General features: G+C 49.1%; 1 protein-coding gene across 1 annotated transcript in view; it reads left to right on the top strand.

Moving 5' to 3' along the window:
* OLFM2 (olfactomedin 2) overlaps positions 1 to 15252 on the top strand; it is an 84506-nt gene that overhangs the window by 18429 nt on the left and 50825 nt on the right. Inside the window, 1 exon segment of the mRNA XM_075577411.1 lies at positions 11682 to 11831. Coding sequence (XP_075433526.1) covers positions 11682 to 11831 — 150 coding nt within the window.

Raw genomic sequence — 15252 nt, forward strand, 5'->3', positions numbered from 1 at the left:
GGGAGGGAGAGAGGGAGAGAGAGAGACTGCCACAGGGAGGGAGGGAGGGAGAGAGGGAGACTGCCACAGGGAGAGAGGGAGACTGCCACAGGGAGAGAGGGAGAGAGGGGGACTCCCACAGGGAGGGAGAGAGGGAGACTGCCACAGGGAGGGAGGGAGAGAGGGAGACTGCCACAGGGAGGGAGGGAGGGAGAGAGGGAGACTGCCACAGGGAGGGAGGGAGAGAGGGAGACTGCCACAGGGAGGGAGGGAGACTGCCACAGGGAGAGAGGGAGAGAGGGAGACTGCCACAGGGAGGGAGGGAGAGAGGGAGACTGCCACAGGGAGGGAGAGAGACAGACTGCCACAGGGAGGGAGAGAGGGAGACTGCCACAGGGAGGGAGGGAGAGATGGAGACTGCCACAGGGAGGGAGGGAGAGATGGAGACTGTCACAGGGAGGGAGAGAGGGAGACTGCCACAGGGTTGGGAGGGAGAGAGGGAGACTGCCACAGGGAGGGAGGGAGGGAGACTGCCACAGGGAGAGAGGGAGACTGCCACAGGGAGAGAGGGAGACTGCCACCGGGAGGGAGGGAGAGAGAGAGACTGCCACAGGGAGGGAGGGAGGGAGGGAGGGAGAGAGGGAGACTGCCACAGGGAGAGAGGGAGACTGCCACAGGGAGAGAGGGGGACTCCCACAGGGAGGGAGAGAGGGAGACTGCCACAGGGAGGGAGGGAGAGAGGGAGACTGCCACAGGGAGGGAGGGAGAGAGGGAGACTGCCACAGGGAGGGAGGGAGAGAGGGAGACTGCCACAGGGAGGGAGGGAGACTGCCACAGGGAGAGAGGGAGAGGGAGACTGCCACAGGGAGGGAGGGAGACTGCCACAGGGAGAGAGGGAGAGAGGGAGACTGCCACAGGGAGGGAGGGAGAGAGGGAGACTGCCACAGGGAGGGAGAGAGACAGACTGCCACAGGGAGGGATAGAGGGAGACTGCCACAGGGAGGGAGGGAGAGATGGAGACTGCCACAGGGAGGGAGGGAGAGATGGAGACTGTCACAGGGAGGGAGAGAGGGAGACTGCCAGAGGGTTGGGAGGGAGAGAGGGAGACTGCCACAGGGAGGGAGGGAGAGAGGGAGACTGCCACAGGGAGAGAGGGAGACTGCCACAGGGAGAGAGGGAGACTGCCACCGGGAGGGAGGGAGAGAGGGAGAGAGAGAGACTGCCACAGGGAGGGAGGGAGGGAGGGAGAGAGGGAGACTGCCACAGGGAGAGAGGGAGACTGCCACAGGGAGAGAGGGAGAGAGGGGGACTCCCACAGGGAGGGAGAGAGGGAGACTGCCACAGGGAGGGAGGGAGAGAGGGAGACTGCCACAGGGAGAGAGGGAGACTGCCACAGGGAGAGAGGGAGAGAGGGGGACTCCCACAGGGAGGGAGAGAGGGAGACTGCCACAGGGAGGGAGGGAGAGAGGGAGACTGCCACAGGGAGGGAGGGAGAGAGGGAGACTGCCACAGGGAGGGAGGGAGAGAGGGAGACTGCCACAGGGAGGGAGGGAGACTGCCACAGGGAGAGAGGGAGAGAGGGAGACTGCCACAGGGAGGGAGGGAGAGAGGGAGACTGCCACAGGGAGGGAGAGAGTGAGACTGCCACAGGGAGAGATGGAGACTGCCACAGGGAGGGAGAGAGTGAGACTGCCACAGGAAGGGAGGGAGACTGCAACAGGGAGGGAGAGAGAGAGTGAGACTGCCACAGGAAGGGAGGGAGACTGCAACAGGGAGGGGGAGTGAGAGGGCTAAAGAGAGAGAGAGAGAGACTGCTACCGGAAAGAGAGGCAGAGATGGAATGCTCCAGAGAGAGAAAGACTGCTACAGGGAGAAAGAGACAGAGAGACTGCTACATAGCAGGGAGGGAGAGAAAGAGAGAGACTGCTACATGGAGAGAATCATGGAAGATAGACTGTTACAGGGAAGGAGAGACCGACTGCTATGGGAGAGAGGGGCAGAGAGGGACTGCTACAAACAGAAAGAGAAAGACTGCCACAGAGAAAGAGACACACAGAGACTGCTACAATGAGAGAGAGAAACCGATATGAGAGAAAGAGGGAGGGAAAGAGAGAGAAAGGGGAGAGAGAGTGCTACACGGAGAAAGAAACAGAGAGAGACTGCTACAGATATAAAGAGACAGAGAGAGACTGCTACATTGAGAGAGAAAGACCCCTATGAGAGAAAGAGGGAGGGAGAGAGAGCGGAGAGAGATTGCTACAGGAAGGAAGAAAGAGACTGCTACAGGGAGTGAGAGACTGCTACATTGGGAGAGGGAGACTGCTGCAAGAGAGAGAGGCTTCTACGTGTAGAGAGAGACTGCTACAGGGAGAGACTGAGAGGAGACTGGGTTGTCATGTTTGTGTAGATGACAGAGAGAGACTGCTACAAGAAGTGACAGAGACTGCAATGGGGAAACAGAGAGAAAGACACAGAGAGAGACTGCACCAGGGATAGAGAAATACTGTTACAGTACATGGAGAGAGAGAGAGAGAGACTGACAAAATACAGGTTAAAGAGAGAGACTCTTCCGGGGAGAGTAAACCCAGGAAGATAAAGGAGAGAGGCTGCTGCAAGCAGATAGGCAAACATGATGCGAAAGAGAGACCGCCAGCTACAAACGGAGCGAGAGGCAGGGACTGCTGCAGGGACAGGGAACGAGACAGCTTTAGACAGTCTCGCTGAAAAAGACAGTGAATAAAGATTAGGAGACAGCCACAGACACAGTGACATATGATGGAGCCTGAGCTCCCAGACGCTCTCGCTCTGTCATTACTGTCCCAGGGCACCTTTGACCCGCTGTACCACTGTCACATCACTCAGTGTTGGGCCGATCTGCTCAATAGCTGGCGGGATTCCCCGCGGGCCCTTCCAGGCTCTCCAACATTGGCACCATGGAAATAGTATAGGACTAGAAAAGAACGACGTTTACACACACACGCGCGCACACAGTGTCTTTCTCTGTGTCTGTCTCTGTCTCTCTGTCTCTCACTGTGTCTGCCTCTGTGTGTCTCTGTGTGTCTCTGTCTCTCTCTGTCTCTCTCTCGTTTTCATCTTCCTTCCACAAGCAACATGGCTGCTTCAGGCCCCCAAGCTGACATGTCCTCCTTTTTAGCTTCCTACCTAGGATTTCCCCTAGCAGGGAGGGAGCAGGGTTGTTAGGCGGCTGAGCAGCTTCCTCCATCCTGATTGGCTGCTGCTAGGTAATGCAGCCAATCAGGAGGAGGTGTCAGGAGCCTGGGGTGGGGCCAAGGAAAGGAGGAAACAGCATGGAGCAGAGTGTGGTGGTGTGTGTGTGTGTGTCACACCTTTCAGCATTTTGTCTAGTATTTTTGGAGAAGCCACCTAGGAACCCTATGTAGGACCACTTTAGTTCCTCTGCTAATGTGGGATACGGGAGCTTACAAGTCACGGAGAACCTCTTAATCCAGCAAACTTGTATTTCTTGATTTGTTTGTACGGCATACTGCTTAATGCACACATCATGCAGAAGAATTAGTGATATCTTCCATAAAATAACCGGGTCGTTTGTGAAACCAGACAGCGATCTTCCAAGCTTCAACTAATGGGGGTGGGGGGTAGGAACAGGCAGTGGAGGTCTCCCCGGCTCTCGCACACGGGCCAAAATAGGGTTCGATCGATACATCTGGTTTTAATAGGTGCAATAAAAATACAGTCGCGTGTCTCAGGCAGGTCTGCATCCCAGCCTTTCCCCATTATCGCTTAGCAAACAGTTGTTTCCACTGCAGCCAAGGATTCTGGGTAACGACATGCCAATGAGAACAGTGTGCCACTTTACTTCTTATCCATTTTAACATGGGACCCTATAAGCTTATCTCTGCCAATTTGCCCAGCTTTTTCAGCACAGCCTGGGGTAAAGTAATACACAGCCAGTAACCCCACTCACAGGCACCTTTTCTTCTTTGGGAGCCCGAGTGGATCCTGTGCGTAAATCACTGTATTGATTTGGGTGCTGTTACTTGTGACTGTCGTCCTTTTACTATCCCCGAATCTCTTCATCCAGTGGGCCAAGAATGTCTTCAGGGTCTTTGATGCCACCCTCCAGTCAGCAACCCATATGTCCTTTTATCAGCTCTCTTCTGCTAGAAGGTCAGCAAGAACATCCAAGCCTTTGGTTTTCACCCGGAGCCTACTAACTCGGGTCGTTTTCTCTCGGAGAGCGAGAGAGACGGTGACTAACCACATACAAAAATGTGCAGCAAATCTGAAACACCGAAACATAAAGTGCCGCGCAATGTGCTACAAGAAGTGTGCATAAGCACCCCCCCCAACCAGAAAACGGCCGGGTGTGTTAAAGGATTCACGTGCATCCCTAGCCAAAAAGTCCCGGGGGTGCGACGATGAGTGAGGGCAAGCGTAGTCCAGGAATTAAAATGCATCCATGCAGGGAACTTTTCCATGTGCAGGTCGTGCTGTGTATCCAAGGCTTTCTTTCCTCCTGTTCAACTCTCCACAGTTGGTGCCCTACTTCTCCATCCCCTGTGTCACTGTCACTACCAGAACCAGAGTCAGGCACTCTTGATGATGGTGAAGACAATGTCGGGACGGCTGCTGTTGTCTAATAATACTGCTGACTGTTTCTTAAGATGAGAACAATGAGGCTGTTGGTGGTGGGATACTGATTGAGCCACCTATGCCGAACCTGGGATATCCTTAACACTTTGACCCGTGGGTGGCCCTTGCGGACTTGAGTTGGCCACTCCTGATATAGGCAATTCAGAGAGACTTTTGAATGTACTACGAGGACAGTGGTAGGTAGTCACTCTCCCACAAGCCCAGCAACCGGGCTTTCAGTTATTTGTGTATGTTAGCTAAGGAGGGGGAGGAGGCAGACACTGGTGGCGGTTTTCCATTCAACCTCATCCTTGTTCGAGACAGTGTCTGAGTGGCAGCCACCACCACCGTCAAGGACAGGGACTGAGAGTGCGGTAGTTTACACCACACTGGAAGTGCCTTAGCGTGGTGGCACTGTTTACACTATTGCTGCTGCTGCTGCTGCCTCCGATATTGTGCCAGTTGAGGAAGAAAGTATAGACATACAGTAGGGGCAGTTGAGGACGATGGGCATGGTCAAGCCACTACTCAGGGGAGTAGTGGTTGTGTTGCTCATGGCTGTAATGGTGATGACGAAAAAGTAGGGGAAACCAAACCGGCGGAACGCATCCGCTTAAACCGGATGTTTCAACTATACTAGTGGAACGTATCACAGTATGGCAAAGTGATCTGACCATATATAAAGTACTCTGTTGCTTAGTAACCATACGATGTCTGAACACTCATATTATTAACCCCAGTGTTCCAGAATCAGAATAGACCACATCCGACCACAACCAACAAGATACTGTATGTAAAGGCACATACTGTAGGGTTGTTTGTTCTCCATTACACAATAGGAAGCCGCATGTATGACATTAATGGATTACCATAAATTCCTCCTGTAGAACGTAAAAGACCATGATATCGTTCAGTTACATCAATTTGTAGTATGCCAATCCACCCAATAGTGCTACAAGGTATTTTGATATTATATAGGTGGAATTAGGCCAGACACGATCCACTATATGCAAGATATTATTTCTCCGACCATATGCTTCAATATTAGAAGGTAGATATAAGCAGTGTGATCCCAGTTGGTTTGAGGATGTGTAGTCCCCACAATCACTAGGCGTACACAAGAGTAACAGAGAGATTTGATGTGAGACCACAAAATGGGAAATCAAATTTGGAACGATAGAAGTTTCATTTAAATGTCAGGATTATACTGTACTTCCCAGCACAGACTGGGAACTCCATAGTCCAAATCATTTATATGTGGGGAAAATTTAATACCAGCATTGAATCTGGGAGCAACCATATTTTGATGATGCCAGGTGTTGGCATCACTCTTTTCAGGAGAGCAACCCACTGGTTCGTTTTCAGCCCCCATTGTAATATCTACAATAGGAAAAGAGGGAGGAGATATATGACCGGCCAACAGTATACATTCCATGGGAGTTAGGATAAACTGAAAATGACCTTGGTCTTATCTCATGAATCCTTTGATTCAGAGGTTCCCAACTCCATTTAAAGACAGCCTCTCATTAGCACAGGTGGCCCAATCATTTTGACTGAACCACCTGTGCTCTAGCCGGGTTATCCGTAAAACCTGCACTGTTAGTGGTCCTTGAGGACTGGAGTTGGGGACCTCTGCTTTAGTTGTTCTGGGTGAACTTTGTCATGAGTAAAGGTGCTGAGGTTGACTCAGGGGAAACCTGGTTCAATTCCCGGTGTCGGCTCCTTGTGACCTTGGGCAGGTCACTTTATCTCCCTGTGCCTCGGGCACCAAAAACATTGATTGTAAGCTCTGCGGGGCTGAGACATGGTCAGCGCTGTGTAAGAGAAAGGCTATTACTTTGATATATTTATTTTACTTTGCAATATACAATACTGTCAAAGCTATATAGGTCAGACAGCACCACCTCTAGAGATAATTTGAAGAGTCAGTCACGAAATAGGTGCAACGGGAACAAAAGATGGAACTTAATTCCCTCTGGAATAATACTAACAAATTGGATGCTTACCAGCTCTCAGAGCAGATACATGGAAAAGGAACTGCCACAAAGTCAGTTGTAAGGGGAAAAAATAGAAAGTTTATATATTTGGTGAAAGATACAAAAAAGTATCCCGAAACAAATGCATATAGTTCCACAATGATGTGATTTTTGCACTTGTTTCCGTATACTTTTATTTATCTTACACCAAATGCATACATTTTCTATTTTTTTGGATATAACAACTTATTTTCCGTTTACCTGTTCTGAGTGCTGGGAACAATATCTATTTCTTAACACACTATTGTACTGTATATACTGTAGGCAAGTCACGGCAACTTTTGCTTTTCAGTCTACTAAGAGAAGCATTAGTGCTAATAGTTGTGGTTGTGGTGGTGACCAATGCCTGGCTACTATCATTATGATGTATAAACATCTTCTTCACTGATGTTACCAGCTAGACTACTTGCCTAGTGTTGTGGCACAAAAGATCATATCACCATCAGGCTCAGGGTTGCTTCCCTCCTCTGTGTGTGCACCACACACTATCCTCAACACCATGCTCACCATTATTATCTTTGTTGGTAGGGACAACCCGGCAACATATTAAAGGTTAAGCCCAGCAAGTGCCCATACCAGTCAAAAGACCATCTTATTGCAGCCGACATTTCTGACGTGTGTGATAATGTGTGCCCGGTAACAGCTTATTCCCCCATGCATATATAATGTAATGCATTCTAATAACTTTGTGTGCTGGGGCGGGTACTTCACTTAGCCAGCCAGCAAAATCAAAGAAATCTGGGCCTGCTGTGTAAATGTGGGCTGGGTGAGGTGCTTGGGACACTGGAGGAGTGGGGAGGGGTGTAAACTCAGGTCTGGGGAACAGTCATTCCAAAAGCAGGAGGCATTGTTCAGCCCAGACCCTGAGGCAGCTATCTCTGCCGGCAGTAGTAGGCGGAGACCTAGGCCTGGGGCCTAACCCCAACTGACTCAGGTCCCAGTGTTCTGTTTGAATTTTCAACTCTCCGTAAGCCCACAGTTTAAAACACTGTCACCGCCCATGGCCCTGATTGGTCCATCACAGGTGAGCTTTCGCGCTTAGTTTGGCCAACTAAGCATCCTTGTTCCTGTAAAGAACACCTAGGTTTTGGATGTCAGGGTATCAATGTGCATCCCAAATGTTAAATGGGAGTCAAACCATATGCCCAAGTATTTAAAACTAGTAACCAGAGTTAGGGTGGTTTTAGCCTTGGTTCTGATCTGGAGCTCGGTCACTGGAAGCTTACATTTTTTAGCCTTGGTCCAAAATACCATTGTTTTGTCTGTATTATGTGTATCATCGTGTGTAAGCGAATGTATGCGAATAAACTTCAATTTATTTCATTACCTTGTTTTGCTCAATGTATGATCCCGGTAAAAAGGTGTAAATAACCTGGTCTCCCATGACAGGCCTTATTTACTGGTAATGAATGGGTGAGAGGAAATAAAGGTTCCTCAGCAGTTTTCTCTCTGCAGTATGTGTGTGTGTGGAGCAGGGCTGTCTGAAAGATATATGTCTCCGATCCTGACTGCCGGCTGGGCAAAGGCACGGTAAGCACCGGAACTAGCTTTTAGAAGATCTTTGCCGGTCAGGAAGTGTGTGCGTGTCATACTGTAGGATGGGACAGAGGGATTTTTGTATCAACATAAAATTAAATGATTTTAGATGCGCTGGTCCGTTTTTTTGGCTGTCGATTATATCTATAAACAGTTTTTTACATATGATGTAGGATTTTTTTTATGTACGCTGCTTCAGATGCCGTGCATGGAGACGCAGTATGTGACACATCTCATTATAACCTGTGCACCGTGTAACTCCTCCCCAACTCCTCCTACTGACTATCCCCAAGGTGCAAGCTGGGGGTGAGACGCAGAATGTGATACATCTCTTTATAACCTGTGCACCGTGTAACTCCCCCAACTCCTCCTAATGACTCTCCCCAAGGTGCAACCTGGGGCAGAGACGCAGAATGTGATACATCTCATTATAATCTGTGCACCGTGTAACTCCTCCCCCAACTCCTCCTACTGACTCTCCCCAAGGTGCAAGCTGGGGCAGAGACGCAGAATGTGACACATCTCATTATAACCTGTGCACCATGTAACTCCTCCCCAACTCCTCCTACTGACTCTCCCCAAGGTGCAACCTGGGGCAGAGACGCAGAATGTGACACATCTCATTATAACCTGTGCACCGTGTAACTCCTCCCCCAACTCCTCCTACTGACTCTCCCCAAGGTGCAACCTGGGGCAGAGACGCAGAATGTGATACATCTCATTATAATCTGTGCACCGTGTAACTACTCCCCAACACCTCCTACTCACTCTCCCCAAGGTGCAAACTGGGGCAGAGACGCAGAATGTGACACATCTCATTATAACCTGTGCACCAGTTAACTCCTCCCCCAACTCCTCCTACTTACTCTCCCCAAGGTGCAAGCTGGAGCAGAGACGCAGAATGTGACACATCTCCTTATAATCTGTGCACCATGTAACTCACCCAACTCCTCCTGCTGACTCTCCCCCAAGGTGCAAGCTGGGGCAGAGACGCAGAATGTGACACATCTCATTATAATCTGTGCACTGTGTAACTCCTCCCCCAACTCCTACTACTGACTCTCCCCAAGGTGCAAACTGGGGCAGAGACGCAGAATGTGACACATCTCATTATAACCTGTGCACCAGTTAACTCCTCCCCCAACTCCTCCTACTTACTCTCCCCAAGGTGCAAGCTGGAGCAGAGACGCAGAATGTGATACATCTCCTTATAATCTGTGCACCATGTAACTCACCCAACTCCTCCTACTGACTCTCCCCCAAGGTGCAAGCTGGGGCAGAGACGCAGAATGTGACACATCTCATTATAATCTGTGCACCGTGTAACTCCCCCAACTCCTCCTACTGACTCTCCCCAAGGTGCAAGCTGGGGCAGAGACGCAGAATGTGATACATCTCATTATAACCTGTGCACCATGAAACTCCTCCCAACTCCTCCTACTGACACACCCAAAGTACAAGCTGGGGCAGATGGGCCAAAATGCTTTGATACATACAGAAGGAGCAAGGGTGAAAATGTGCCAGTTTTGCTCACAAATCAGAGCAGATACAGAGTATCTCTCTGCACATTGCGCAGTTAGAGATATTATAAATCAACAGTGCCGTGTTTGTTTCTTTTTTTTTTCCATTCATTATTTCGTTCTCCCTTTTCTCTTCCTTCCCCTTCCCTCCCCCCCACTCTTCCCTGCTAGGTTCCATTTAATATTACCCGTAATAAAGTCAGTCACAGGAGAACATCTTTGATTAAGTTAACAAGTCAATAAATGTCTGGGTTTGCCTAATCATGGGGAGTGCTTGTTAGTGGGAAAGTCGATCCCAAACTTTATGTTTCTCCCTGTCCATTGTTTCCAATATGCACACAACCTGAAACTGCTGTTTTCAACTATAGTAAAAGGTGCATCTTGGCTTAGTGATGGGCGTATATTTCTATGGACAGGGACGTGTGTAATGGGTTAAAGGGTCAGTCCTACATAGGTGCAAAGTGACCTAATGACAGGGACGTGTTTAATGGGTTAAAGGGCCAGTCCCATGTAGGAGCAAAGTGATCTAATGACAGGGACGTGTTTAATGGGTTAAAGGGTCAGTCCCACATAGGGGCAAAGTGACCTAATGACAGTGACGTGTTTAATGGGTTAAAGGGTCAGTCCCACGTAGGAGCAAAGTGACCTAATGACGGGGATGTGTGTAATTGGTTAAAGGGTCAGTCCCACGCAGGAGCAAAGTGACCTAATGACAGGGACGTGTTTAATGGGTTAAAGCAGGGGTGCGCAAACTGAGGGGCGCTAGATTTTCTGGGGGGGGGGGCGCTGCAGTTATAGAGGTCCTGCGCTCTCCCCCCCAGGCATTTAAATGAAATGCCGGTGGAACGCGCGAGGCCTCTATAACTCACTTACCTTCCCTTCCAGCGTCATGTCGTTCTGGTAACCCAGCGCCAAATGACGCCGCGGGGGTCACGTGACGTCACGTTACCATGGCAACATGACATCACATGACCGCGCATGTCATTTGAGGCCAGGGTCTGGCGGGAACGGGGGGCGCGAGGCGCCGAGGCGAGCAAGATAACACATAAAGCAGGGCGCAAAAAGAGAAAGAACAAACTATTAATTGAAATATATAAAAGAAATATATTTATAGTATGCATATAATGAAAGTAAAACTTCCATAAGAAAACACACACAGGATCACAGTGAATCCAACCAACAGCAGGGAAGCTAAGGGATGAGGAATGAATGCAGGCAATCAGCTGGAACCAGTGGCGAAGATCACAAAACAGCCTCGTAGTCCGGTATATTCAGATCTTCCGGCTTGCAAAACAACCTCAAAATCTCACAGCTAACAACCCACAAGAAGGTAAAACCACAGCTGCCCTGAGGCGAGCAAGCAGGGGTGCGCACGGGGGAAAAGTTTGCGCACCCCTGGGTTAAACTGTCAGTCCCACGTAGGGACAAAGTGGCCTACTCACAGGGACGTGTCTAATGGGTTAAAGGGACCGTCCCACGTACTGTAGGAGCAGAGTGATCTAATGACAGAGACGTGTCTAATGGGTTAAAGGGTCAGTCACCACGTAGGGGCAAAGTGACTTAAAGACAGGGACTTGTTTAATGGGTTAAAGGGTCAGTCCCACGTAGGAGCAAAGTGACCTAATGACAGGGACGTGTTTAATGGGTTAAAGGGTCAGTCCCACGTAGGGGCAAAGTGACTTAATGATGGGGACGTGTTTAATGGGTTCAATCTTGGTTATTTACGTTTATTACCTCATCTCTTTCGAGATCAGACTGCGGATCCATATTGTTTGCTAAAATGTTGGTAACGTATTGCCAATACTTTTTAATGGCATTTAAATCGCCTCCAATTGCTTTTTAAAGAGATTTTTTTTTTGTAGGAACAATTAAAATGGCTATGTCTTAAAAAATGCTACGAATCTTTGCTAGAGCAGATTAACAGACCTTTGTCTCTACCGTTTTCAGCCGGCACCACTGCTTTTTCTAAGTCGCCTTCGATATGCTCTTTTCCCAGACGCTCTTCCCCAGTCCCGAGGACGGATGGCAAATCTACACATCGGCCCAAGCACCGGATGGCAAGTGCATCTGCACAGTGGTGGCCCCTGCACAGACCACCTGCTCCAAAGACCCTCGGAGCAGACAGTTGAGGCAGCTGATGGAGAAGGTAATAAGCCACCTGCCCATATATTACTGTAGTCTAGGGGGAGGTGAGGTGTACTGGTTAGGGTTTTGGCCTTGGAGGAGGAGAGTTGTAGAAGTTACTGTAAGGTGTCCGTCTTGCAGGACAGGTGGGCGTGGTGTTATTAAGGTTTAACCCTGGGTGAAGGTGTTGTATAGCGTTGAAGGCAATGTTAGTCTGGGTAGTGGTGTGGTGTATCGGTTATGGGGTTGTTAATGTGGGTGGATGAGTGGTGTAGTAGTTAAAGTGTTAGTCTGAGTGGAGTTGGGTTCTAGTGGTTAGTGTGTCAGTCTAGGCGGAGGCGTGGTGTAGTGATAAAGGTGTCTTCCTTGGGGCACGTGGTACAGTGGTTAATGGAAAAATGTAGATGGAGTCAGATCCAACTCCAATACCGTCCTAGCCCCTGTCACTAGTTTCATATATCTGGGCATATGGTTTGACTCGCACTTAACATTTGAGTTGCACATTGATACCCTGACATCCAAAACCCAGAATGCCTTCCACATACCGAGAGTCTCTGGGTAGCACGGTGCAGTAGGGAGGCCAGTTGCGTTTTAGCAAGTTTAAAAGTCACGCTCATCTATACAACCGAGCCTCGTTTTGCAGCTGTGTGTCTCCGGCAAAAACCTTGGAGTAACACCACATCAACTGTCTCCCAGACTTTGAGACTGGATCTAATCTCACTAACTGTGATTTACATAGTTTCCCGGCCTCAATCTAAAACCATGGAGGACTGGGTGCCACCCAATCGGAGCACGGATGCTACGTCGGCCAATCACAGAACGAGGGAGCACCTATGATAGGCCAATCAGGGAAGTGGGAGGTTACAGTGCCTTAGGACAGCCCACAGAGGTGGGCTTAAGGAGAGTGGGCAATTCAAACTGACCAATGGGAACTGAGTCGGTTGGGGCTAGGTCCCAGACCTCAGTTTCCTGTTTCAGCCTGATACCTCCTGCAGAGATAGATATCTCAGAGTCTGGGATGAACAAAGGCTCCGCTTTTGGAGTTCATGTTCTCCAGACCTGAGTACACGCCCCTCCCCACTCCTCCAGTGTCCCAAGCACAGGGGTGACAGGGGAATCTTGCTCTCTATGTGCTGGACATCACTTTGGTTAGCTTACCCTGGATGTCTTCCACACACTGATATTGTCTGGGTACCTCAGTATTGTAGGGATGCTAGCTGGCTGCTAGCAAGTCCAAAATTCTCGCTCGACCGAGTCTCGTTTTAGATACAGGTGTGTAGCAGACGAGTGCAGAGGTACAACCAAGGAGACATATTTTGGGGGAAATAGCACTTGGCTTTTATTTATTATTTATCCCGTATCTTCAAACGATACATATTTAATGCAGCACACAAATAAATAAACAAACTATCCCTTTGTAAGGGCTAACTTAATTCCCAGTCCCTATTTGCCAAGCTAGGAGGCCTCTTACTACTCTCTGTCCCAAAGTCCAAAGAGGTACCTGTTATCAGGGGCTCTTTCCCTCAGTCCAGGTCTGGGTAGGTGTCCATGGGGTGCACCCACTGGTGGGTTCCAGTGACCGCTGTGTCCTGGAATAGAGGGGCTGGTTCCTTGGGATCCATCTCTGTGAGCACACACCTCCCATGTGCTAGAGCAATCCAAGGCAGTTCAAGCAGGAGGCTTTTCTGCCTGTGTGTGATGAGCCAGGCGGAGACTGGTTAATTGTCTTTAGATGCAATTAACCAGCTCCCTGTTGGACTCAGCAGACCAATACAGTTTTTCTATTGAAGCCCTTTTAGACAAGGGTTAAGGTCATGTCACAAGGTGTCACCAGCAAAACCTTGGAGGAACACACCAACTGTGGATGGCAGGAGGCTACATAGTTTACCAGTCTCCATCTAAAACCATGGAAAACCGGGGTGCCGACCAATCAGGATTCTATGTACTGGACAATCATAGTGCGAGAGCTCGCCACTGATGGACCAATCCGGGCTGTGGGTGAAGACAGTGCTCTAAGACAGTCCACGGGGTTGGTCTTAAGGGGAATCAAAAATTCAAACCGACCAATGGCAATTGTCCTGACGGAGCTAAGATCTAGCAACGGTTCTCAGTGCCGGCCTGATACCCCCGCAGGGATAAAAGCCTCAGAGTCAGGGATGAACAATGGCTTCGCTTTCGGAGTGACTGTTCCCCAGATCTGAGTAAACACCCCTCCCCACTCCTCCAGTGTCCAGAGCAGCTCACCAAGTCCAGATTTGGATAGCAGGCCCAGAATCCTTTGTGTGCTGGCTAAGTCAATTACCAGCCCTAGCACACACAGGAATCATACAAATACACCTTGAATATGGAGTACAATTTTGGGAACCACTCCTTAGAAAAGACATTTGGAACAAGAGGAAGTGCAGACAAGAGCCACCAAATTAATAAAGGGGATGGACAATCTAACTTATGAGTAGAGGCTAGCTAAATTTGATTTGTTTACTTTAGAAAAGAGGTGTCAGAGAGGGGATATCATAACTATATACAAATATATTCAGGAACGATACAAGGAGCTTTCAAAAGAACTATTCCTCCCACGGGCAGTACAAAGGACTCGGGGGCATCCCTTTAGGTTGGAGGAAAGGAGATTTCACCAGCAACAAAGGAAAGGTTCTTTACAGTAAGTGTTAAACGAAAAAATGTGAGGCGCTACTAGTGAAGATAATGGATATATAAATAATGAATAAATATATATAAATATAAATAAATATATTGTGATAAATATAAAGTGCTCAATATGTGAAAAAAATGGCAAACTTCGCTGCTCAACCCTCTTGGGAGAAGATCCAATTTCTCCCGTCTTGAATGGTAAGGAGAAGCTCGTGGGGAGCGCAGGTTTCACCATATATATAGGGAAGAAAATATAAAATAGTGCAATATGTCTAAACAAACGCAGCAATTGAAACAGGAATCATGATTGGGGACTCACATTCTCCCAGTGGTGATACAGCATTGAATAACAGAGTGGTGAGAAGACTCAGCAATGTGCAGGGGGGTCTGGCTTGTATACACTCCCTGATGTCAGCAGGACAAACCCTCAACAGAATGAAAGAAAGACAACTCTAGTGCAACATTGTATGTTCACTGATGATATATTCAAAAAAGGCAATTGTTATTGCACTTACATGAGCAACAAGTGCTTAGACACGTAACAATCGATGCGCAGCATAGGTGTACAGTCCGATCGGACTCCTGACGAAGCTGCCACGCCAGTGAAACGCGTTGAGTGAACTAGCAGCAGTCCAGAAGTGTGCTCTGAATGTCCCAGAACCCGTGTGGATCAATTCTGTGTCTGATCACGAAACCGGAAGTGACGCGACGGGCCGAACCGGAAGTGACGCGACGCGACCTCGGGAGAAGGGTGGATGCTGTACACCTATGCTGCGCATCAATTGTTACGTGTC

This window comes from Ascaphus truei, chromosome 20 (genome assembly GCF_040206685.1).
Source record: "Ascaphus truei isolate aAscTru1 chromosome 20, aAscTru1.hap1, whole genome shotgun sequence".
NCBI lineage: Eukaryota > Metazoa > Chordata > Amphibia > Anura > Ascaphidae > Ascaphus > Ascaphus truei.